General features: G+C 55.5%; 8 protein-coding genes across 8 annotated transcripts; 4 read left to right on the top strand and 4 right to left on the bottom strand.

Moving 5' to 3' along the window:
- Positions 1-1,022: 1,022 nt before the first annotated feature.
- Positions 1,023-3,685, top strand: CGGC5_v005285 (putative glutaminase; the record flags this gene model as incomplete). The annotated part of the gene is made up of 4 exons (XM_066151426.1): positions 1,023-1,187; positions 1,251-1,292; positions 1,485-3,372; positions 3,429-3,685. The coding sequence occupies 4 exons, from the start codon at positions 1,023-1,025 to the stop codon at positions 3,683-3,685; spliced, it is 2,352 nt and encodes a 783-aa protein (XP_066008943.1).
- Positions 3,686-5,276: 1,591 nt separating this feature from the next.
- Positions 5,277-6,602, top strand: CGGC5_v005284 (putative RNA-binding protein; the record flags this gene model as incomplete). The annotated part of the gene is made up of 5 exons (XM_032034247.1): positions 5,277-5,328; positions 5,398-5,509; positions 5,590-5,939; positions 6,003-6,536; positions 6,592-6,602. 5 exons carry the CDS (start codon positions 5,277-5,279, stop codon positions 6,600-6,602), a joined length of 1,059 nt encoding a protein of 352 aa, XP_031893338.1.
- Positions 6,603-8,185: 1,583 nt separating this feature from the next.
- Positions 8,186-11,053, bottom strand: sec39 (Protein transport protein sec39; the record flags this gene model as incomplete). Its single annotated transcript, XM_032034236.1, has 4 exons — positions 8,186-9,311; positions 9,360-9,516; positions 9,568-9,790; positions 9,866-11,053. The coding sequence occupies 4 exons, from the start codon at positions 11,051-11,053 to the stop codon at positions 8,186-8,188; spliced, it is 2,694 nt and encodes an 897-aa protein (XP_031893337.1).
- A 407-nt stretch (positions 11,054-11,460) lies between these two features.
- CGGC5_v005282 (uncharacterized protein) lies at positions 11,461-11,888 on the top strand (the record flags this gene model as incomplete). The annotated part of the gene is made up of 3 exons (XM_066151425.1): positions 11,461-11,499; positions 11,575-11,685; positions 11,745-11,888. 3 exons carry the CDS (start codon positions 11,461-11,463, stop codon positions 11,886-11,888), a joined length of 294 nt encoding a protein of 97 aa, XP_066008944.1.
- Positions 11,889-12,679: 791 nt separating this feature from the next.
- Positions 12,680-14,316, top strand: CGGC5_v005281 (uncharacterized protein; the record flags this gene model as incomplete). Its single annotated transcript, XM_032034213.1, has 2 exons — positions 12,680-13,254; positions 13,314-14,316. The coding sequence occupies 2 exons, from the start codon at positions 12,680-12,682 to the stop codon at positions 14,314-14,316; spliced, it is 1,578 nt and encodes a 525-aa protein (XP_031892991.1).
- Positions 14,317-14,579: 263 nt separating this feature from the next.
- oxnad1 (Oxidoreductase NAD-binding domain-containing protein 1) lies at positions 14,580-15,571 on the bottom strand (the record flags this gene model as incomplete). Its single annotated transcript, XM_066151424.1, has 3 exons — positions 14,580-15,284; positions 15,352-15,444; positions 15,509-15,571. 3 exons carry the CDS (start codon positions 15,569-15,571, stop codon positions 14,580-14,582), a joined length of 861 nt encoding a protein of 286 aa, XP_066008945.1.
- A 572-nt stretch (positions 15,572-16,143) lies between these two features.
- CGGC5_v005279 (Isocitrate dehydrogenase [NAD] subunit 2) lies at positions 16,144-17,709 on the bottom strand (the record flags this gene model as incomplete). Its single annotated transcript, XM_066151423.1, has 5 exons — positions 16,144-16,935; positions 16,998-17,120; positions 17,189-17,275; positions 17,440-17,499; positions 17,623-17,709. 5 exons carry the CDS (start codon positions 17,707-17,709, stop codon positions 16,144-16,146), a joined length of 1,149 nt encoding a protein of 382 aa, XP_066009234.1.
- Positions 17,710-18,297: 588 nt separating this feature from the next.
- APL4 (AP-1 complex subunit gamma-1) lies at positions 18,298-21,039 on the bottom strand (the record flags this gene model as incomplete). Its single annotated transcript, XM_032034180.1, has 5 exons — positions 18,298-18,384; positions 18,435-20,535; positions 20,589-20,777; positions 20,843-20,966; positions 21,030-21,039. 5 exons carry the CDS (start codon positions 21,037-21,039, stop codon positions 18,298-18,300), a joined length of 2,511 nt encoding a protein of 836 aa, XP_031892984.1.
- Positions 21,040-21,224: the final 185 nt, after the last annotated feature.

Below are 21,224 nucleotides of genomic sequence, written 5' to 3'. Positions count from 1 at the left end.
GCTGTTCGACCCCGAAGCTCGTGAAAAATATCGTCCAGTCACGACGTTTGCGACTTCACGGGTGCGGGCCAAGCTTCTCTGTGTCGGCTGAGTTGCTCTCGCAGTTAGACGGGCGAGCAAGAGTGGGAAGGACAGTAGATCCCAGGTTAAGTAAGTGCCTGCCAACTTTGCCGATCCTTCGTCCCGTGTGAGAGTTCCAGTGGTTGGTTGCCTTTTCCCTTCAAGATCGAGGGCGTATCTGAAGTTGAGTTGACAGCCGGCGGCCGTCATAGACTCGCACAGACAGCATGCTGGCATCGGGAGTCTAAAAACGTGGCCAACCCAACACAACCTTTGTAGCCAGACATTTACTCAGTGAGTGGGCGGGTTGTCCTTTGTGCGCGCTGGGCATGACGGGAGACCTGATATAAGATCAGCTCCCACAGAACACTTCGGTTGTTTGTGTGTGGTGAATGGAACCCCGCAAAAGCAGACCCCGCAGCCCCCCATATCACAGGGGCTCGTGGTGCGGCAGTTCGTGTTTGATTGGTGCCCGTGGAGTCGGAGGACGGGAGCTGCAGCGAGCCCAGCCTTGCTCTCCCCCACCTGACCCGCCATCCTGACGTACATGGTGCCCAGCTCTGCGCCGGCTCTTGCACCTCGCCATGCTCCTTTACCTGTGACGGGATGCAGCTCCTACCCCAGATTTCTCCAACTGTTCCCGTGCCATCCCAAAACCGGGCTAAAGACGACCACTCCCCTCGAGCTGCGGTAAAACCGAGGGAGGGAAGGGTTTGCATCTTGTCCGAGTCCATCTCCTGATTTCCCTCTCGCCGCCTCACCTGACCTGACGCTGCATCTCCTCTTCCAGGGTCCTTAACATTGTGCGGCCTCCGGCGTTTCTGTTATTTATACGGCAGACGAGAGACGAGCTCTCTACAATATTCTGAGCTGTATCTTTTGATCTTCTTCTTCCTTCGTAATTGCTGTGGCGAGCGGTGTTCGACTGCCTCTGGAGCCGGTCTCGAAACGATCTCTTCGCCATGCGGCTATTCTCACTCCTGGCCGTCGCCGTGACGGTCGGCGCCTCTACTTTGACGCCTCCCGTTCTTCCGCTGACTGTTCGCAACCCGTACCTCAGCACTTGGTTGGGCAACGCCCGCGATGCGCCTTGGGAACATTGGCCCATGTTCTGGACCGGGAGCAGCGTGAGCTTTAGAGCCACAGTCTTCGTCAAACATACGTGTCGCTGACTTTGAATCGCGCTTCAGGTCGGCTTCTCCGTAATGGCATCTGTTCCAGAGTCCAATACTGTTTATCCGCTGCTCGGACGACCCCAAGACTCCTTGTCATCGTCTTCCAAGTGTGTTTGACCTGCTTGCGGACGTGACAACACCTTGAACTAACATTCTTCCCGAAACTACAATATAGCCTTCCCAACATACCTAGGCGCTACCTTTGATGCTTCGACCACGAATCTGTCGTACTCGATTGCTCCGCCAAAGGGGTCTTCGGCGCCGGTCAAAATCGTCCTTTCGTTTCTGTCCCCAATCACGCCCACGTCAACCTTCCGCCAATCCGTACCTGCTGCGTATCTGACAATCCATGCCGAGGGGTCCTTCGATATCAACATCTACACGGATTTGAATGGCGAGTGGGTGAGCGGCAACCGGGACAACAAGATTGTCTGGGACCTCCTCAAGCCCCAGGGCGCCAAGCAGCAAGGTGCGGTCCTGAAGACCTGGCAGGTTTCAAGGCAAACACAACAACTTCTTACCGAGTTCGCCGACCACGCAGAATGGGGAACGCTGCATTTCACTGGCCCCGCCGACGTCTACCACCAATCAGGGACGTCTGGAATCCTGCGACAGCACTTTGCGACCAAAGGCAACTTGAAGAACGAGGTAGATACTTTGTACCGGAAGATCATGGACGAGGAGCCGGTGTTTGCCTTTGCCAAGCCATTCCACCTGAGTAACAACACGGGGGCCGGTCTTTCATCGACAGACAGCGTGTTGTTCACTTTCGCCCTTGTTCAAGATCCAGTTGTCCAGTTTGCAGCCGCCAGAGGGTTGACGCAGATGAGGCCTCTGTGGTCTTTCTACTTTGCAACCTCACCCGAGCTGATCCAATACCACTATGATGACTTTGCCGTCGCCAACCTACTGGCAAGAAACTATTCGGACCAGCTGGCCGTTGACGCTTTTGCCTCCGGCTCCCAGGACTACCAAGACATTGCTGCGCTGTCTGCCCGCCAAGTCCTCGGTGCAACCCAGTTCTCAGGAACTCCTGATGACCCCATCCTGTTCCTAAAGGAAATATCTTCAAACGGGAACTTCCAGACTGTAGACGTCATCTTCCCAGCATTCCCATTCTTCCTGTACACGAATCCTCGCTGGCTTGCTTACCTTCTCGAACCTCTTTTGGAACATCAACTGAGCGGCCAATACCCGAATGACTACAGTATGCATGATTTGGGCTCCCATTTCCCCAATGCTACTGGACACCCCGATGGCAAAGATGAGTACATGCCCGTGGAGGAGTGCGGAAACATGCTCATCATGGGTTTGGCCCTTGTCAACGCCTTAAAGTACGACACGCAGCCGGCGTTCATCCAGTCCGTTGATAGTCTTGCTGGTCCACTAACGTTGTTGGACCCCAAGAACTCCGGCGGGCGACCTTTGGCGCTGTCTCCCGATGTCTATGGCATGGATCGTTCATCAGCTGTCACTGCCTTCAGAGGAGCCAAGGAGGCTGAAAAGTGGGTGTCCAGGTCTTACGAACTTTGGACCAAGTGGACGGGATATCTCGTTCGCGAGTCGCTCATCCCAGCCAACCAGCTCTGCACTGATGATTTTGCCGGCTGGCTTGCCAATCAAACAAACCTCGCCTTGAAAGGCATCATTGGGATCAAGGCCATGGCTGAGATCGCCGACGTCTTGGGGAAGACGGATGACTCCAAGTACTACTCGGACATCGCCAGCGACTACATTGAACAATGGCAAGGCTTCGGAATCTCAAGAGACGGCTCCCACGCCAAGCTGGCGTACACGTGGTACGGCTCTTGGACGACCATCTACAACCTCTACGCAGACTCTCTGCTTTGCTTCCACTTGCCAGAACGAAAGGCGGCATTACGGGGTGGACGTATCGCAGAGTGGTTGCAAAGGACCTTGGGTATGGGCTCTCAGACGTCTTTCATCCCGGACAAGGTCTACAGCATGCAGAGCAACTGGTACCATGCGGTTCTGCAGCATTACGGCCTTCCGCTGGACAGCCGTCATCTGTATACGAAGAGCGACTGGCAATTCTTCGCCGCGGCCGTCACAAGCAAGAAAACTCGCACTGAGATACTTCAGAGTATCGCAGGATGGGTCAACGAGACGACAACTGGTAAGAGGGCAGTATTTGATGACCGAGCCTGAGACATGCTAACAAAGCCATCGTAGACCGACCTATGACCGACCTGTACGAGACGGAGGGCACTGGTGGATGGCCCGGGCCACATTTTATGGCCAGACCTGTTGTTGGGGGCCACTTTGCCTTCTTGGCATTGGAGAGAGCATGTGGAGGAAAGGCAGTCGAAGGTCTCAGCTTCTTAGATGAGCCGGGGGCGTTCACGGAAATAGATGTCCGTAGGGCTCTCGAGGTAGAGACTGTCGAGGGAGGGGACGTTGAGCAACTTCCAGTGATGGAAGACTTGTAGAGCTCGTAATCCATTGAGACCAGAGATGCAAACGTAGTCGGAGTATCAATAGCCGAATATCGATTCGATTGGGCCTCGGTCGTCCATCAACCCATAAAAATTGCTTTGTATTAGAAGAGCAGTTGCGCATCACACAAACAAACACCATTGCGAGTGAATGCATAATGCAGGACGTTGAGGGAGCTCAATGGCCATTCTCCTAAGGTTGTGTTCACAGGAAGTCCCGTCAACTCTATCGATTTTGGTTTGATGTATGATTTGGTCTGGGGTTGAACACGCATGCCGACATTTACCTTTGGACATCAAGGTCCGGGCCCGTGGTCTAGAAACATCGCACGCCAGGACGGCAAGTCAAGCAGTATTACGCCTGTTTGCCTTCCCCATCCCGAATTGTTAAAGCTGTAGGTCTACGTCGTAAGGGCAGTCGGCTCCGCAGCACTTGGTGGCCGTCTGGTAGATAATGAGGTGCCATGTGTAGGCCAGCAAAAGTGTAGTTTAGGAGGTGTGTATCGCCGTCTGCCTACCTAGTATCGACCTGCAAGCACAGTTGGCTCGTGCGCGTTGGGAAGAAAACAAAGAGCTAGACTGATTATGGAGTAGTCATATGCTAAATCTCGCCAAATCAACATGGGGCATTCGCTCCAAAGCAGGCTCACGCAGGGGAGGGGACTGTCGTAGCTTCTGACTGGTCAGCGAACACAGGGAGAGGACACAGGCACGCTGGGCTCCTTCGCGCACGGCTGCAGCTTTCCCTTTCCCAAATTTTTCTTCGTACGGTTCCCACCCTTCCCCGGCTGCAGTCACAGTCAATCAATCAATCACAGGGCAGTCTTTTCTCGCCTCCCCTGTTCGCTGGCGTTGCCTGCTCTGCTCTTGCTGCTGCTGCTGCTTCTGCCCGCCCTGTCTTTCTTTTCCTCAGGACCAAAACTCTAGCCCTGTCTGCACCTGCCTAGCCTGCTGGTCCGCCTCACCTGCTCCAGGCTGCCTATTGCTTGCATCCACGGGTCGTCTGTGCCTTCCCTGACTGACACCCTGAGTACCTTACCTTGGTAAAGTAGAGGTGTACTGTCCAGTCTAGACTACCAACAGCACCCCCAACTCAGCACTAGGCTTCTACTACCAGTAGTACCTCACGGTAAGACGGTACCATACAATTGACCACGCGCGCCCCAAGGCACGCACGCACACGCTCCTTCGTCGTATCCCATCCCACCCACGCCTCGACCTCCCGACGCCTTTTCCTCTCCTTCACATCACTCACTCTTCCTCTTTCCTACCTGGCATCTCCACGCCGCGTCCTTCCTCCCGATTGATGCTTTTCGCCAAACGCATCTAATTACTTATCGGCGACCGTAATTCTTCCCTTTCTATTTCATTCGTCCCGTCCCGTCTTGTCGACTTTTTTTTTTCTTCCTCTCTCCCCCTAACCTCGATTGAGGCTCCAGCCTGATTCTATCCCTCTGTTCTGACCAATCTGCCATCACAACAGAAGAGTCTGCGTCACCAGCGATCGCGTCGCTGGCCAGCTTCCCCCAGCTACCAACACCCAAACACCGACGTTTTTACAGTCGACGGAACAGCATCACTCAACATGGCTACCACATCCATGGATTACGAGGCCGCCAATGGCGACCGCTACGATGGTTCGTTTTATCTCGATGCTGCCCGTCGCCCTCAAACCAATTCGGCACTGACAGATTCACGCCCTGCAGACGAGGCTCCTCGTTACGAGCGCGACAACCGCAGCGCTTCCCCTCGTCCCATCCGCGATGATGGCGACTCTGGACGCCGTCGCTCTGCTTCGCCCGCTGGTAACGGCGACCGGTACGCAAATTTCCGTCCTTCTCAGCCAATGTGTTTTTTTTCCCTCTCGCTTTTTGACTGACAAGCTTCTCTGGTTTCAGTGGCAACAAGGACGAGACTGGCTCCAAGGGTGGCGATGATGACGGCGCTATCAACCCTGGCTCCAACCTCTTCGTCACCGGCATCCACCCTCGTCTGACCGAGTCTGAGGTCACTCGTTTGTTCGAGAAGTACGGTGAGGTTGAGAAATGCCAGATCATGCGCGACCCTCACACCAAGGAGTCCCGTGGTTTCGGCTTCGTCAAGATGGTCACCTCGGACCAGGCCGATGCTGCCAAGGAGGGTCTGCAGGGAGAGCAGATCGAAGGTCGTACTCTCAGCATCGAGAAGGCCCGACGTGCTCGTCCTCGCACTCCCACCCCGGGCAAGTACTTTGGTCCTCCCAAACGTGGTAAGTCCTGCCTTCCCGGTCAATGTCTTGTTTGTAGCAGTTTACTGACGCTTAATCCAATAGAGGGCGGCGGCGGCGGCCGCGGCGGCGGTCGATTTGGCGACCGCTATGATGACAGACGTCGTGGTGGTTACGGAGGCGGCTACGGAGGTGGTGGCGGTGGCGGCGGCTACGGCCGCGATGACCCCTACCGTTACCGTGGCTACGACAGACGCGGCTACGACGACCGCAGCGGTGGCTACGAGCGCGGCTATCGTGAGGACCGAGGCTACGACCGCAGCTATCGCGAAGACCGTGGTGGCTACGAGAGACGCGACCGCGGCGGCGGTGGTGGCGGCAGCGGCGGTGGCGATGACAGCTACAGCGGCGGCGGCGGCCGAGTGGACCGCTACGGTGGTGGCGGTAGCCGCGAGGACCGCGGTGATCGCTACGCCCGTGGTGGCCCTGATGAACGTCGCGGCGGCGCTGGCTACGAGCGTGAGCGCGGCTACGACAGGCCCGCTGATCGCGACGGTGCTCGTTCTCGCGATGCCCCTGCTGCCGGTGCAGGTTACAGCGATGCGCCTGCCCGCTCTGAGGCCCGTGAGCCCTACGGAGGTTGGATTATTTGATTACCTATCCGCCCGCATACTCTGATTGCTAACATGTCTAGGTTCTCGCTGATTTCCTACACCTTTCACCACATGCCGTTGATGCGTCAAGTTTCTTGGCAATCGACAGATGCTTCTTCTTCCATCTTTCATAGTGCGATCGATTACGGCGGATATCCCAAAAAATTGCGTCTCATGGAGTTCTTGTGCACTACAACTAGTCGGGATGGAAGCACAAAAAATGGGGTTTTCGGCCTGCGTGGTTTACCTCTTCTGAGCCCCGGCATTCTCGCTCATGACGGCTCAAATGCGAGAATTTATTGCCATACTAGACGGCATATTCTTCTCAAGTAATGCTGTTTCAGGACGACGAATGTCTGGCGGTTTCTCTCTGGTAGCTTTGGCAAAAAATCAACGCGGCAAAACGGCAGGCTTCGACAGGCTTTGGCCAGAGTGAAAGTCACTTTACCCTCTCGTGGATCAGCACTCTCGTTACACCAAGTCATGGGCCCGCGCCGGTCTATGGCTGTTCCCCTTACGCAAACCAATTTTCCACCTTGTACCATTATCTATCGCATCCCGCTTCGGGGTCGAGTCGAGTTTGAGACGCCCTCGCAAATCCGGCATGGCTCGATGCAAATTCAGCATGATAAGATGTTGACCAGCAATGCAACATGAATGACAACCGCGTCCCTAAAACAACTAAAACGTAACTGTGCCGCCTGAACGCCAACTTTCAGCTTTCCAGTCGTAAATGAAACGCCCTTTTTCGCCATTCGCTCTCTCTGTCTCGTCTCTTGTCACCATTGCACCTCAGCGACGCCGGGCACAACAAAGTCTTGGCTCCCTCTGCATCCCTTCCGCGTTGACTGTTACGAAAGCAGGCTGAATTTACATTTGCGGTAGAGAACGCTGGTCAAAGGTATCTACCCCTATTGTAACAGGAGCGAAACTAACTGCATACTTGCCGCCAGCTGTGGCTTCTCCCAACCACGACTTTCCCCCATCTTGACTCCTCTTCAACTTGTGCCGCCATCGCAAGGGCTTCACACTCAGGTCATCCCGTCCAGGACTTGTGGATGCTGCGCTGATCGGGGCATTCTCAAGATGCTCTACGGGTTCCCGAGTGGGCGCTACCGAAACCCCCGTAGATTGGTTCCAAACAATGCCCGAGCAAGGCAGTCCCTACTTCTGCGTCGACTCCAAAAAGGCAAAAGCAGCCAACCTACGTCGGGAGGTTTCGTCGGAATATGCTCGCCAATCGCAGGGGGGAATGCTGGGGTTAGGGATAAGTCAGCTTAACCACGGACATGCCTCGCCAATTCGAATGAAATCCACTCAGGTAAGGGGTCGCAACAGTTTTGACACCAATCTAGGTTAAACACATGTCAAGTAGTGTAGCATAGTCCCTCTTGTCTATAGAGAGGCACCACAGAGGCTAGAAAAAGTTGATAACAGACAAGAAACACATGACGCAGTGCTCTTTCAACCCGCAATTGAATTTGGGTTCAAGTGGCACAAGCCGAGTTATACTTGGGCCAGCCATAATGCTGGAAGTAGGTTGGTCAGTTGTTCCGTGTGGAAGTATATCATTCATCATCAATCGTAGAAAAATTTACATGAAATCGAGGCCCCCCCCCCCCCCCCCCCCCCCAATCAGTCGTCTCTGGCCGTGCGGTGGTCGCTGGGTGCCGGTGCACCAATAAGCCAGCCAACACCTGATGTCAGGGTTCCCATGGCTGCATCACGAAGCTGATCTCGCTTCCTCGCCCTGGGGTGGTCGTCGTGCGCCTCTCCGTCACCGCTCGCGATTGATTCGGCTATGCTCGGCGCCTTGCTGCCGCCTACAGACTGCTGCAGAGTCGAGAGCGCAGAAAAATTGCGCGATGCAGCGCGAGCTGTGGCACGAGACAGATCGAACAACGACATGGGCGCATCGTCGCCTGCCTTGGCGGCCGCCGCCGTTGTGGAACGAGACTGATTGCCGTATGGCCTGTGGGACCGGATTGCCGGCCCTGAGTTGAATCCTCCAGGCATGCCGTGCGAGCCAACATCAGCAGCGGAGTCTAACGCGGCTTCGCGGGCGGCTTCCTCTTTGAGTGCTGAGTCGAGCTGCTCCTCGCAGCGCCGGAAGGTCTTGAGGATCTCCTGCAGCTGGGAAGGCGGAGCCATGCGAAGCGCAGTAGCCAGGCAGTCGATGCGGTGCTCCAAGTGCCTGATCTCAGCGTTGCCGCTGGCATTACCCAGATGTGTCGGACGGACGGTTCTTGCCGTCCTAATGTACTGGCCTGCTTGCAACGCTGCTCGCCAGGACCAGTCGTCGTCAAGCTGGACTGTGGCATTCGAAACCGAGTTGTCCGCTCGGCCGCTCAGCCGGTTGGCGACATAGGAGTACGCAGTCTCAAAATCGTCTTCCTTCAGGGCGGCCTCGATGCACATGGCCGTGATGCGTTTCTGCGCGGCATCAATGTGTGCTAACTCGTCGTTCTGAACCTGAGGAATGGCCCCCTTTTTGACTCGGTCTACCAGACCGGCGCGGACCATATTGACGCCCATGTCTGCGAGGTCCTGGATACGTGTATAGCTGTTCGGATTCTGCTCCAGGACTTTGCTGATGATGGAGACCGGGTCGGAGTGCACGCGGAGGACAACGGGGCTGAAAGGCTCACCCTGCCTCAGCACCAGGCGGTAATCACTGAGGGCGTGTGTCGCCTTCAGTAGCGCATCGATCTTTCGCCGCTCTGGCAGGGATTCAGGAATGGTAAGGGGGAAGGAGTTTATGCTGCAACTGTCAGCGGCTATTCCAGGTTGTGGACTATGTGATACTCACATCTCATCGCATTTCTTGAGCCCACCCCTGGTACGGTTAGGATTGGAGGCATTGTCATATGCGTTGAGAGCTGCCGCAATCACCAGCTCCTGAAAGACCTGGGCAGGTAACGGTTTCTCGGCAGGGTTCTCGTACAGCGACCTTGCCAGAGGATATCCTGAACATGTTTAGCAGACAGCCCGGTGTTCCCTTTTCAATCCCAACTTACGTCCACTTGCAAGCAGGGCTTTCAAGATTTCCGTCTCAACAGTTTCGGCTTTGACTCGCGCAAAGAGTCCTACGACTGGCCCATTTGCACTCGATACGCCCCAACATCGGAGCCAGAGCAATTCGTTTCGAGCCTTGATCCAGAAATTCGCGTCATGTTTTGGGGCTTGTGCCGCAACGGCGTGTATTAGCTTCGCGGCTTCGGCATTCTGGTCTCGTTCGTCCTGTATAAACGCCAAATCCCCCGCTCTCTTGACAGTACAGCCCAGCCCGAGTCGTGTTAGTATATATGCACTAACAATAATAGCGTGCAGCAGGTGCGTTGCCTTCTTTGAAGGAGTAGTGAGCGGGTTGTGCGGCTTCAACAGATCGTCCCGCATGAATGCTGTATTTTTGTGGTGTAGGATACCATCCCCTTCCAGATGAGGCACCGCGGACAAGGACTCTGCTGCGGCCTGTAGCGGAAGCGTGTCATCCTCACCAAGAAGATCCATGACTTTTCTCAACATTTGATGGGCGCCCTCAAGTGCTTCGACAGAGGCCTCGGGGACGACGTAGGCGCAGGCCAAGACGGCACGAGCATACCGACGGTCAAGGTACTGTTGCTGCTGCTCGTTGAGCCACACGGCATCATAGTCGCCCAAATCAACATCTACAGCACCTCCCCACTGCTCAACGGCCGCGGCGGCTGCCCTCCAGGAACTCGAACTCAGTGACAGGAGCCACTCCAGAGCTCGCTCCCAACCTGGACTGTGCAGTCCTTCGTCCGTGGATACGCTCAGGGAACTATCCTCAGACTGTTTCCAGCGGGCGTCATTGTGAAGCCACGGAACCAGAAGGCCCCTCAAGTCCCGGCCGATTAGCGCGTGGTCCTCGGACCGCACTCCAGTCTGAGATAGGAGAGCGTCCACGGCAGCGCCGTCAGGTAGCTTCTGAAACTCGGCAAGGGTATAGGGTGTGCTGTCCGCAGGGTAGTATTCGTAATTCCTCCTCAGCAATGGCAGCAATGTCGAGACCATCCACAGACGAATGCCTGGAGCGTATTGCAGAAAAGGACCAAGAAGCTCAGGCAGCTGCGTAAGTAAGCCGGCCTCTTCGTCAACGCGGTGGGCTCTTCGGAGGAGGAAGAGCGTTATCGGGTCGTCCTCTGTATTAAAGGGTGCATCTTCCCATGCCAAGGATAGCAACCGAAGCTTGCGAACCTTCTTCGCCGCGTCCTCCTCGGACAGGTTCTCGACAACGGTGTAGTCCATGCTGGCGGCCTCGCGATCCGCAAAATCCCCCGTAGACAGCTCCTCAAGGAAGTAGACATAGTCGCGGGACCTGACCGTCTCGGGAAGGTAGGTTAGGAGTATGCGCAGGACGACATCTTTGCGCAGGACGGCGGCGTGTCGAGAGGTGAGAAAGGCCAAGCTGTCAATGTCGGCGTTAGTGGCAAGGTGGACAGCCAGCAGCACCAGCTTTGGCGGGGACAGGACACGGCTCATGATGCAGGGTTTCGACCATGTCCGTGGAGGAGTATTGGTCGAGAGATTTGGATATCGCGGGGATCTTGTTACGCTGGGTCAAGTTATCGGCGTATCGAGTGTCGGTCGCAGGTAGAGCTCTAAAGTAACAGACATGCACAAGGTCCCTTAGCTTCGTCATAATCAAGTGGGTCTACAGGGATCGAAACGGGGAGAATTAGACGCGCGCTAGCCGAGTGAACCCGCCGCGGCTCCGGAATCACTATTGGAATCAGGTACCTTCTGATAGGACGAGATTTCCTTGCAGCCGCGGTGGCGGCCTTCTTCGGCTAGACACCACTTCAGAACTTCGACATCGCGATCGAGTCCGCGACCTTCCGACGACCTTGAGCTTCACCCACCATCCAATTGGCGTCTGCACAATCATAATGGCCTCTGGATACGGTCTTCACGGAGGCATGTGCTCGGTTCCGAAGATTTTGATGCGCTACTGACTCGGGATCATCGTTATAGGCCCGTCGCGGTGCTTTCCCTTCTGGCAGGAGCTCCTCGGCTGCTACGTTGTGAACACCACTGGCGAGGACCATTCCGGCAAGAAGAAGTGTGGTCTGGCACTGGAGGACTACTACGAGTGTCTGCATCACAAGAAGGAGGTAGGTTTCCAGGGACCTGGCATCGATTGGGCGGCCAAGGGCTCACCATAGTTATACAGGCTGCGAGAACGAGGGCACTCCAGGCCGCCTACCGAAAGGCCGAGTCAGCCAGCGCACGAGACAATGCCCCGAGTGTCGGTCAAATACGCAATCTGGGACTTATCGGCAAGGAGGATGACACCAAGGCCGTGACGGGGAGTTGAACCAGAAAGGGTGGCTTTGTGACACAGTGAAAGAAATGTATACGGCGCGAACCGGACAAGTGGCAGTTGTACGCAGCAATGACAAACCACCGATCTTTTCTAGTCATCGGCTTGCGCCGTGACGATAACTAGCGATGTTGGAAACCCGGGTATACGAGTGACAGCAGAATGCCGACGCACTTGGGAATGCTACTGTTCTTGAAACTGACACAACCATCCAAGGACCATCATCGGATACGGTTTAGTGACGACAACAGCGGCGGGCTTCGGGCTCAAATCTATATAGGACGGATGTCCTTGAGGCAGATGTATGGTTAAAGTACAGAGGGATTCAGTCTGAATCCGTCCGCACATGTTTTGAAATATCGAGGCGCTCGGCAGCGAAGAGTTGCTGGGTTTAGTGTAAAGCAGTCATTTGAATTCCCGGGACGAAATAGGGATAGAAACGCCTCCGCAAATCGAACTAATGGGGAAAAACATAATGCAGGACAAGGGGTATCGGATGCTGCAGGAAGGTTCGAGATACAACCGAGTAACGCACGAGGAACAAGTTGTTTATTCTTTTTTGGTAGGTGGCGAGCGATGTCTGGGTAGGTGCTGCTTAAGGAGAGCGCGGCCCAGAGGGTCTGCCGACCTAGGTAGGTGGCCAGTAGTACCTGCCAAAGATAGCTTTGACGTTCTCACCTCTTCAATGGTGAGAATCCTGCCAAAACCCAACCCCGCGTCACCACCACCACCTACGTGCATGGGAACTGACCAGCCTTACTTGGCCGCGTTCCCCGTCAGAGAAGATGCCAACTCTTCGTGGGATTGACGTCTCTGTCGTCCTCAATCCCACCGAGCCTCCTCTACCCGAGCTTCCTCACCCAGACGCGTCTTCTGTTAGCCTTCGTGGACTGAAGCTGACCAGCCCAACGTCGTCTCCAGCTTCGAGCTTGCACGCCACCCCTGAAAAGTGTCGAGCGCAGAGCACGGTATATATCCCGTCCGCCCCAGGTGCCCAGTTCCACATCCGCTATGGAATCAACAGACCGCCCGCCGACGCCAGGTACTTATATTTCAGGCTGGTAATGAACGGTCGCCCAGTTGCATCGTGGGGCATCAAGTCACAGACCGGCACAATTGAGATTGTCAGCCACGCCTTGTACGTGCCCGACAATAAATGGACATACCGAGAAAGCGGGATGGTTTACAGGCGGGAAGGCGTCGAGAAGAGATTCTTCCATTTCACGCCTCATTCCGGCAAGGATACGCCTGCCGCCATGGACGGCGGCCTCGTCGAGCTTCAGGTCTTTCGTTCAAAGGGAAGGAAGAGGAGGTCCCCCGAGCTTGCCGATTTCAGAAACCAGGACGCCTATGGAATCACGTAAGTTTCCCCATTTTATTCGGGCAACTCAAGTTCAAGATGTTCATGTTGGGTGGCAGCTCTCCCACGGGTGGTCTCATTGAGACGCCCCAAGACTTGACTTATTATGACTGGCGTCTTGTCGACGCCGTGGACATACCATACGCCACGTTCCGCTTCTTCTACCGTACTTGGTGTCATTTGAAGGAATTGAATCTCGTGCCAGAATCTCTTTGCAATGAGCTCATTGCATCATCGGGATTCACTGAAGAAACCACAGAGGAAACCCCGCCAGACACCCTCAGCGTGCCAGCCGAGCCAGCAAGAAGCAGCGAGACAACCAATTTCGCCTTTGACCCAGCCGACGGTTCTGTTTTTGGAAGCGGCGTCTCTCAGAGCAGCCACAGGCGGGACCGGAAAGCGTTCAAGCTTCCTACACCACCCAAGCTAATGCCCCCGAAACCCGCTCGACTGGAGCTGCCGCAGCCAAGCAAGCTATCTCGCGATATCAGGCAGGTATCAGATCTTGCGAGACCGTTGCCACCTTTACCGGACATTGAAGTGCCTATCCGCAGACCTTCCCTGGAGTCATCACGAGCTCCCTCCGTCACACCATCCCTCCAAACATATGCCGATGAGTCGAGCGGGGCCGACGAGATTGAGCTTGGAGTTGCTAGGCGAGTTGTCTTGCCTCAAGCCTCCAAGGAACCGGGCGGAACGGAACAGCCGCTGCGCCCGCTCCCCGCACCTCCCACGATACCCCCGTCACCTTCTGACTACGACACAACGCCCCCTTCCTCGGGCGGCTCCAAGGCATTCAAGCACATTGGGCGGCAGGAATACTTGGTCGGAACGACACGTCAGCGAGGTGCTTTGGGGTTCGATGTCGACGCCCCTGGCGAGGGAAGCTCGTTGACCATTGAGAACTTTAGCAACATAAGCATTTCAGAGGGAGAATGGTTCAGGAGTCCATCACCACTGCGCCGCAAACGAGGCAGGGTGAATCTGAACGGACCCAACGCGCCAACGACTCTGCATACGACCTTGTTCTCGCTGGGAGGGGAAAACGATGATTTCATATAGTCGTTGATCACAGAGACGACAAGGCGGTGGCGATGTCACAACTATCATACGATAAGGGGTTCCTGGCGGAACTTTAGTCAAAGGCAGCAGGTGCTGTGCAACCGGAATTTTCTTGGGAGGTGAGGGTTACCATGGCCTTGATGTGTAATGAATTTAGGGCATTGGTACGCGGCGGAATTTACTCTAGTCGATCGACTGTGTGGAATTGTTCGTAGCACGACAAAGCGTGCACTCAAAGCAAGCAAACACATGAATCTACGAAACTACCACCACTTTTCGCAGAGCACTCGATCGCTTCCGAGGTCCAGCCCACTAGAAGAAGTGAGCTTACGGACGAATTCGTCCGTCATCGATGGCACCCCGCAGACATACACTATTGCCGAGCCGTGATCCTCCTTTGGTCCCAAAGCTGCAGAAATGTCCTCCAGAGTGATTCGCTGGGGCCGAAAGCCGACGTCCATCTCGTTACACGACAGGACGTTCCTGTCAACCGGCTTGTTCAAGCCAGTCAGAAACAGCTGCAGACGGCCGCTGACCTTCCCCCGTCCATAGATGTTGGCCAGGCGTTCCACAAATAAAATCTTCTCAGAGTCGAGATCATTAGGTGCCTTCACAGAGTATAAGAAGTGGATGTCGTATGGACAATTTTTCTCAGATAAATGGCTTAAAATACTCATCAACGGGTTGATGCCGACGCCGCCGGCCACAAACACAATTCGGCGAACAGATGAGAGATCAACATCGGGCGGGGGCCAGACGAAGGCGCCGCCCACGCGAACCTTGATTAATGTTCCGATGGATGCCTCCTCCCAAAGCCAGGCGGCCGGAGGGTTTGTTGATCTCTGCACCGCAAGCTCGAGGTACGACGCGGTTGGGAGACTGGCTTTGGAGGGAGGGCTGGTGATGGTGAAGCCGCCAGGTTTGGGGATGTTGGGAACGAAGGTATCAAGCCATTGCCCAGGGAGAAACTGGAGTTGGTTCAGCATGTGCCAAGGATGTGATGCGTTTGGCGCTCTGTTGCCGCACGATGCGTACCTTGATGCTTGACTCGTCACTGATCCCTAGGCGAAACAGCCGCGTGTTATCATTAATTTGACCGATTTGATCCAGAGTCACAGAATGGATTTGCTTTGATCGACGTCAGCGCAGGACTTTGGTGGACATAGTAGAGGGAACGGAAATGATCTCTCACTGAATCACGCGGGTCGCTTGCGGTGCGTTCAATGTGCGATTCTTTACTCCGGGTTGCCTCCATTCTAGCGGCTGATCGGAACCCACGAGAGTGAGGGCCTGAAACGACACAAAACAGTCTTGATCGGCCGAGGCCACGCATTTGGTGACGCTGTGGACTCTAGCAGATATCGGAGTTGAGACGCCCTTTGATGGCCCGACGTCGGACACTGGATGACATACGCCGTCGCGCGCGCACACACCCACACACACACCCGGGCCCGTGTGGGCCGCAAAGCCAGAAACCGCCGTAGATAACAAGCTACCGCAACCCCTACCGTTATCCGGCAGGTAGTCGTCGGCCTTGTGCCGTAAAGCCATTTATTCGGCCGGTCGTCGCCTGAAACGGAAGGATTCTCTCCCGATTTTGGCTGCGCCGATTGACTACGTTTCCAGACCGAGCTGTACCTACACACCTACCCACATGGATCTGGGTCACGCCGGGCAACAGAGCGCACCGTCAGCTTCTGTCGGGATTCATCAATTCATTCATTTACGACTATGGCTCTAACGCAAGAAAATATCCGTTGATGTACAGTCTACTACAGGTATCCCGGATCTCTATCAGGAAATGCAGGTATCCACCGATGCAGGTATTTACAGCTTGGAAATGATGGCGCCAGCGAACTCGTCCGTCTTGGCCTTGCCACCCAGGTCACCAGTGAGGGCCTTTCCTTCGGCGAGGGTATCAAAAGCAGCCTTCTCGATTCTGTCGGCGTACTCGCCGAGGCTCATGTGACGCAGCATCATCATGGAGGAGAGCAGGAGAGCAGTGGGGTTAGCCAAGCCCTTGCCGGCAATGTCGGGGGCGGAGCCGTGGACAGCCTCGAAGATGGAGCACTCGTCGCCGATGTTGCCGGAGGGGGTGAGGCCGAGACCGCCGATGAGACCGGCGCACATGTCGGACAGAATGTCACCGTACAGGTTGGGCATGACGAGGACCTTGTCGTTGTAGGGGAGAGGGTCGGTGGTCATCTTCAGGCAGGTGTTGTCGAGGAGCTCGGCATCGAACTCGATATCGGGGAAGTCCTTGGCGACCTCGTTGCCGGTCTTGAGGAAGAGACCGTCGGACATCTTCATGATGGTGGCCTTGTGAACAACGCGGACCTTCTTGCGACCAATCTCGCGGGCGTGCTGGAAGGCAAAGCGGAGGACGCGCTCGGAGGCCTCGCGGGTGATGAGCTTGATGGACTGGACGACACCATCAACAACGACATGCTCGATACCAGAGTATTCACCCTCGGTGTTCTCGCGGATCAGGACGGTGTCGACGTTGTCGTAGGGGGTCTTGTAGCCGGCGACGGATCGGCAGGGACGCAGGTTGGCGAAGAGGTTGAAGGTGCGGCGGAGAGTCAGGTTGAGGGAGACGTGGCCCTTGCCAATGGGGGTCTGCAGCGAGAAACGGTGAGTAAAACTGGCTGATGATCCTGGCTTGGTAGGCATATACATACGGCGAGGGGACCCTTCAGGGCGATCTTGTTGCGCTTGATGCTCTCAATGGCGGCATCGGGGATGGCAGTCTTGCCATCCTTGAGGATGGGAGTGACATCGACAGGCTCCCAAGTGACGGGGGCCTTTTCTGAATGATCAGTACCAGGTCTACTGCTGAGAAAAGAAGCGCAAGTGCCGTGACCAAACGTACCTTTGCCGCGGCGAAGATGTCCTTGACGGCCTGGGAGATCTCGGGACCGATTCCGTCACCCTCAATCAAGCTAACCGGGTAGTTGCCCTGCGCGACGAAATCAGCATGCTAGTGCCTCAAAAACCTGGAGTACTGCGGATTGAGCGTCGCCAATTGAGCTGTCCAGCGTGTACAACTAGAGCGACATATTCCTATTGCGCGCAAACCATGTGGGGCATCTGGAACGGGAACGAGCTTGAGGGTGTACGTACGTTAGAGTCCTTGACGCCGTTGAACTTGGCGACCTTCTCGCTGTAAAATCTGGAGTTCTGCTTCTCTTGTTAGCCAACGCTGTGCTAGCCGTCAGATGGTGATGTTGCGGCTCGACGCTGCGGGTTGTACGTGGAGCTGCTGGAGGGGCCAGATCGGGGGATCGGGGACTATCAACTGCGTACCTGGAACTGGGAAACGGCGGCGGCGCGAGGGGCAGCGCGCAGAACCTGCCGCCTCATGGGCGCAGCGAAAGTACGGGCGGCCAGCATTGTGACGGAGGTATGAGCGGTTCTTTAGAGGGGAGAAGGATACAAGTTACGCCGAAGGAGTAAAGTTGCGACGAGGTGGCTGATCCGGGAAGATTTTGTTATCGGGGGATCGGAATTTCAAAGTCGGGTAAGGTCGGCTACGCTTCGTAAATACGTCGCTTACATAATATGGCAACTCCCAGGATTCGCTGCGGGGACTGTCAGTAAAAGGTTGGCAAATTATACAAGCGCGTCAACGGTGCTATTATATAGGACGAGATTATTGTAACTTTGATCGCTACAGAGAGCACGCTTTAGTGGAGGAATGGCCGTTGAAGCCCGCAGTAAGAATTGGTGTTCCCGCCAGGTGCTTTGTACCTTAAATGCTTTGGGACGTCGGACGCCCGTCAGGCTCAGTCCCCGCAAAACGCCCTGAACGTCAAACCCAAACTACAATCCATCTCAATATGCTTTCGAGGCACCAGTACTAAGAACGCTGCTCGACTTTTCATCGTTGCAGATTCATCTATTTTGATCACGCTTGCCTTGCCATATTAAATACACAAGCTCAAGTCATCAATGCTCATTTGATCTTGGTGGGCCGCCGCCTCAAGATGGTTCGGTCCAGTTCACCTGGTCCATCACTTCTCCGGCTGATGGGTGCGCATAGCCAATCCTCAAGCGTAAACGCAATGGCTGCATACAGTTAGCTTTGTCTGTATCAATCGGCCACGAACTTGACTTACTCCCTTGGCCCCAGAGACAATCATTTTCTGGGTGGCCTCAGCACCCGGGCCGACCTCCGTACTGGAGATGCTCATGAGCTGCAGCTTCTGCGTCTTAGGAACGGCTGCTTGCAGTCCCACGTTTGACAAAGGACCAGCACCCGAGTTTCGGAACCGCGCAATGGCCTGGACAAGACCCTCGGCATTGCGCTGAACCTGGAAGCTGACGTTGAGCCCATTGTTGTCGTAGACTGGTAGACCTGCCGGTGCCTGCGGAGCAGCTTGCGGCTGGGGTGGAGGGGTTGCGGCAGCCATTGAGGACATCAGGTCCATGTTTGAGCCGCCGCCTGCGACGGGGGCAGGGGAGGCCGCTGGCTGAGCAGGGCCTGGAGAGAAAAGGTCCATTATCGACGCAACATTGGATTGTTGCGGCTGGGGAGAGGCGGAAGTAGGAGGTGACGATGTGCCGCCCAAAATGTCGGCAAGCAGATCGGTGTTGGAGGCACCGCCAGGAGCAGGTGTAGTTGTGGGAGGAGTGTCCATGAGATCGAATAGGAGATCCTGCTCAGTGGGCTTGACAACGCGGGATCTCCTGTTCGCAGCCTTTGCAGACTTTTTGGTCGTTGCGGGGCCCAGCACGCGCGACTCCTCCTTGATCTGAGGAGGCGGCATCTTCTCCAAGACGCCGTTGCGGATCTGGTCATACGAAAAGAGGTTGCTGTACTCCACGGCTCTTTGCTGCACCTCAACGTCCAAACTCGTTTGGTGAATCTCCAACAGCTGGCGAACTCTTGCGATCTGCGTCGAGTCGGACAGTCTCGTTGTGAGCTTGATGAGGGCCGTGACGATATACTCGGTCGATACCTGGGTGGCGTAGTTGCTGTTCAAGATGGTCGAGAAGAGATCAATGATTTCATGCTCCTTCACCTCCTGCACGAGCTCCTCCTCCTCATACTGACCTCCTCTCAGCAGAGCGTCCCCGTACTCGCCAATGCACCATGCTCCGGCTTGCGTCAAACTCTCTTGGGTGATGTCCTTTTTCAGATTCGTATAGAGCTTCTGAACCGCGTACGTCTGCAGTTCGGGCGCGGTGGCGACTAATCGGATGAAGGAGGACATGATGGGCTCCTTGACGTAGTTACCGGCGAGAGTGAGTACCCGAAGCATAGTATCGACGTGCCAGCGCTTGTTGGGTGCAAACTTATCCGCAGCGATGCCTATTTGACTGGTCATTGTGGGCTTAAACTCGTTGTCGGCGACCTCGAGGAAGGCGAGCAGCTCCCGGATAAGAACCCGGACGTTGCTCTCGTTAATAAGGGTGAAGCTTAGCTCTAAAGCGCGCCTCCTGATGCTGATATCGGGGTCTCTCAAACACTCGAGAATCGTGTTGCGATGCCTCTGGACGGCATTCGGCTCGATGGCCACGACTTTGATGAGAGTATTGAGAGCGACGTAGCGGATGTTGTTATCGCGGTTGGACAAGAACTTGCCCAGGATGTTGACTCCAAGGACGCGCAAACCAGAGTCGGCCTCGATGTCCAGAATCGTGAGCACAGCCTCGTACAGGATAGAGTTTCCCACATTCTTTGACGAGTCCGTGTTCGTCGCAACCTGAGCCAGAATATCGTTGATTTGCTCGGTGACCTGCGCGTCTCCCATAGCCAGCACCCTCAGCAGACGCAGAATCTTGACTTGGACGAAAGGGTCGGTGATGCCCGTCACGTCGTGTTCGGGGGCATAGCCGGATGTTGCCAACCCCTTCAGGGTCCTGACAAGGCCCGGCACGAAGGACTTGAACTTTTCGACAATCCCTTCCTCCCCACCTTCTTCCTCGTCGGCCTCGCACAAGCTGGTGACCAGAGTCAGACCGCAAAGCAAGACACCATGATTCCGGTCGGACAGGAGCTGGTGGGCCTTGTCGACGAAGTGCTCCTGGAGGTCGGGGACCTTCCGGCATATACGCATGGCGCAAAGGGCGGCTTTCCTCCGAATATAGGGGTTCGACGTGTTAATACAAGCCTCGACTTCGGCGAATAGATCTCTGGACATTTCGATAGATGCAATGTTGCCGAGGGTGCAGAGGGCCAGGCCGACGACATATTGGTTCGAGTGGGAGAGGTCACTGCAGCGTGTTAGTTCACGACTGTATAGCCACCAAAGGCATCACATCCATACTTTTTGAGCGAGTTTGTGACCAGTGTCAACACCTCCTGATTCTCGTCAAGTAGCAAACTGGTTGCCAAATGACCCAGGCGCTTATCTGCGAATCGCGGAGAGGCCAGCAGCTTCAGACACTCAATCTGACCGAAATGAGTTCGCTCGCCGAGGGTGAAGAGGTAGAGGAGCTTGGCGACATTGTTCCTTCTGTTACTCGACAGTCAGCCACGGTCCCGATACCTTGGGTTGGGCGTCTCGGAGCGGATGCGCACCTCACGCTATGATCGCCACTCTCTTCCCTGAAACTTGCTCGAATAGAAGCGCTTTCCTTCTGGATGACAGCTCGTTCGTCGGCAATGGTCTTGGCGGCTCTAACGTTGCGGATGAATTGCTTCACTGTGGTATAATGCACGTCAGCTCCAGACCAGCGGCATAGAGGGGCAGGGGCTACTCTCGTACAGGAACTCATGTCGGGCAACAAGGGGCGGCCCGTGTAGGGCCTGGAACAGGCTGATCGTGCCTACGGGTGAAATGGACGAGGATGCAGGCTCGTCGGGAGCTCTCGTTTCGCGAGTCACCAGCGTCGAGATGTTGGAATGGTCGAGTTGCAGCAGACTTTCGATTGTCGACGAATAGACCAGATTGGCATGCCCA

The sequence above is a fragment of the Colletotrichum fructicola genome (assembly GCF_000319635.2).
Source record: "Colletotrichum fructicola Nara gc5 chromosome Unknown KSG_Nara_v1_contig03, whole genome shotgun sequence".
Taxonomy (NCBI): domain Eukaryota; kingdom Fungi; phylum Ascomycota; class Sordariomycetes; order Glomerellales; family Glomerellaceae; genus Colletotrichum; species Colletotrichum fructicola.
Note: the sequence above shows the minus strand (reverse complement) of the source record. Positions and strands in the feature narration are given on the sequence as shown.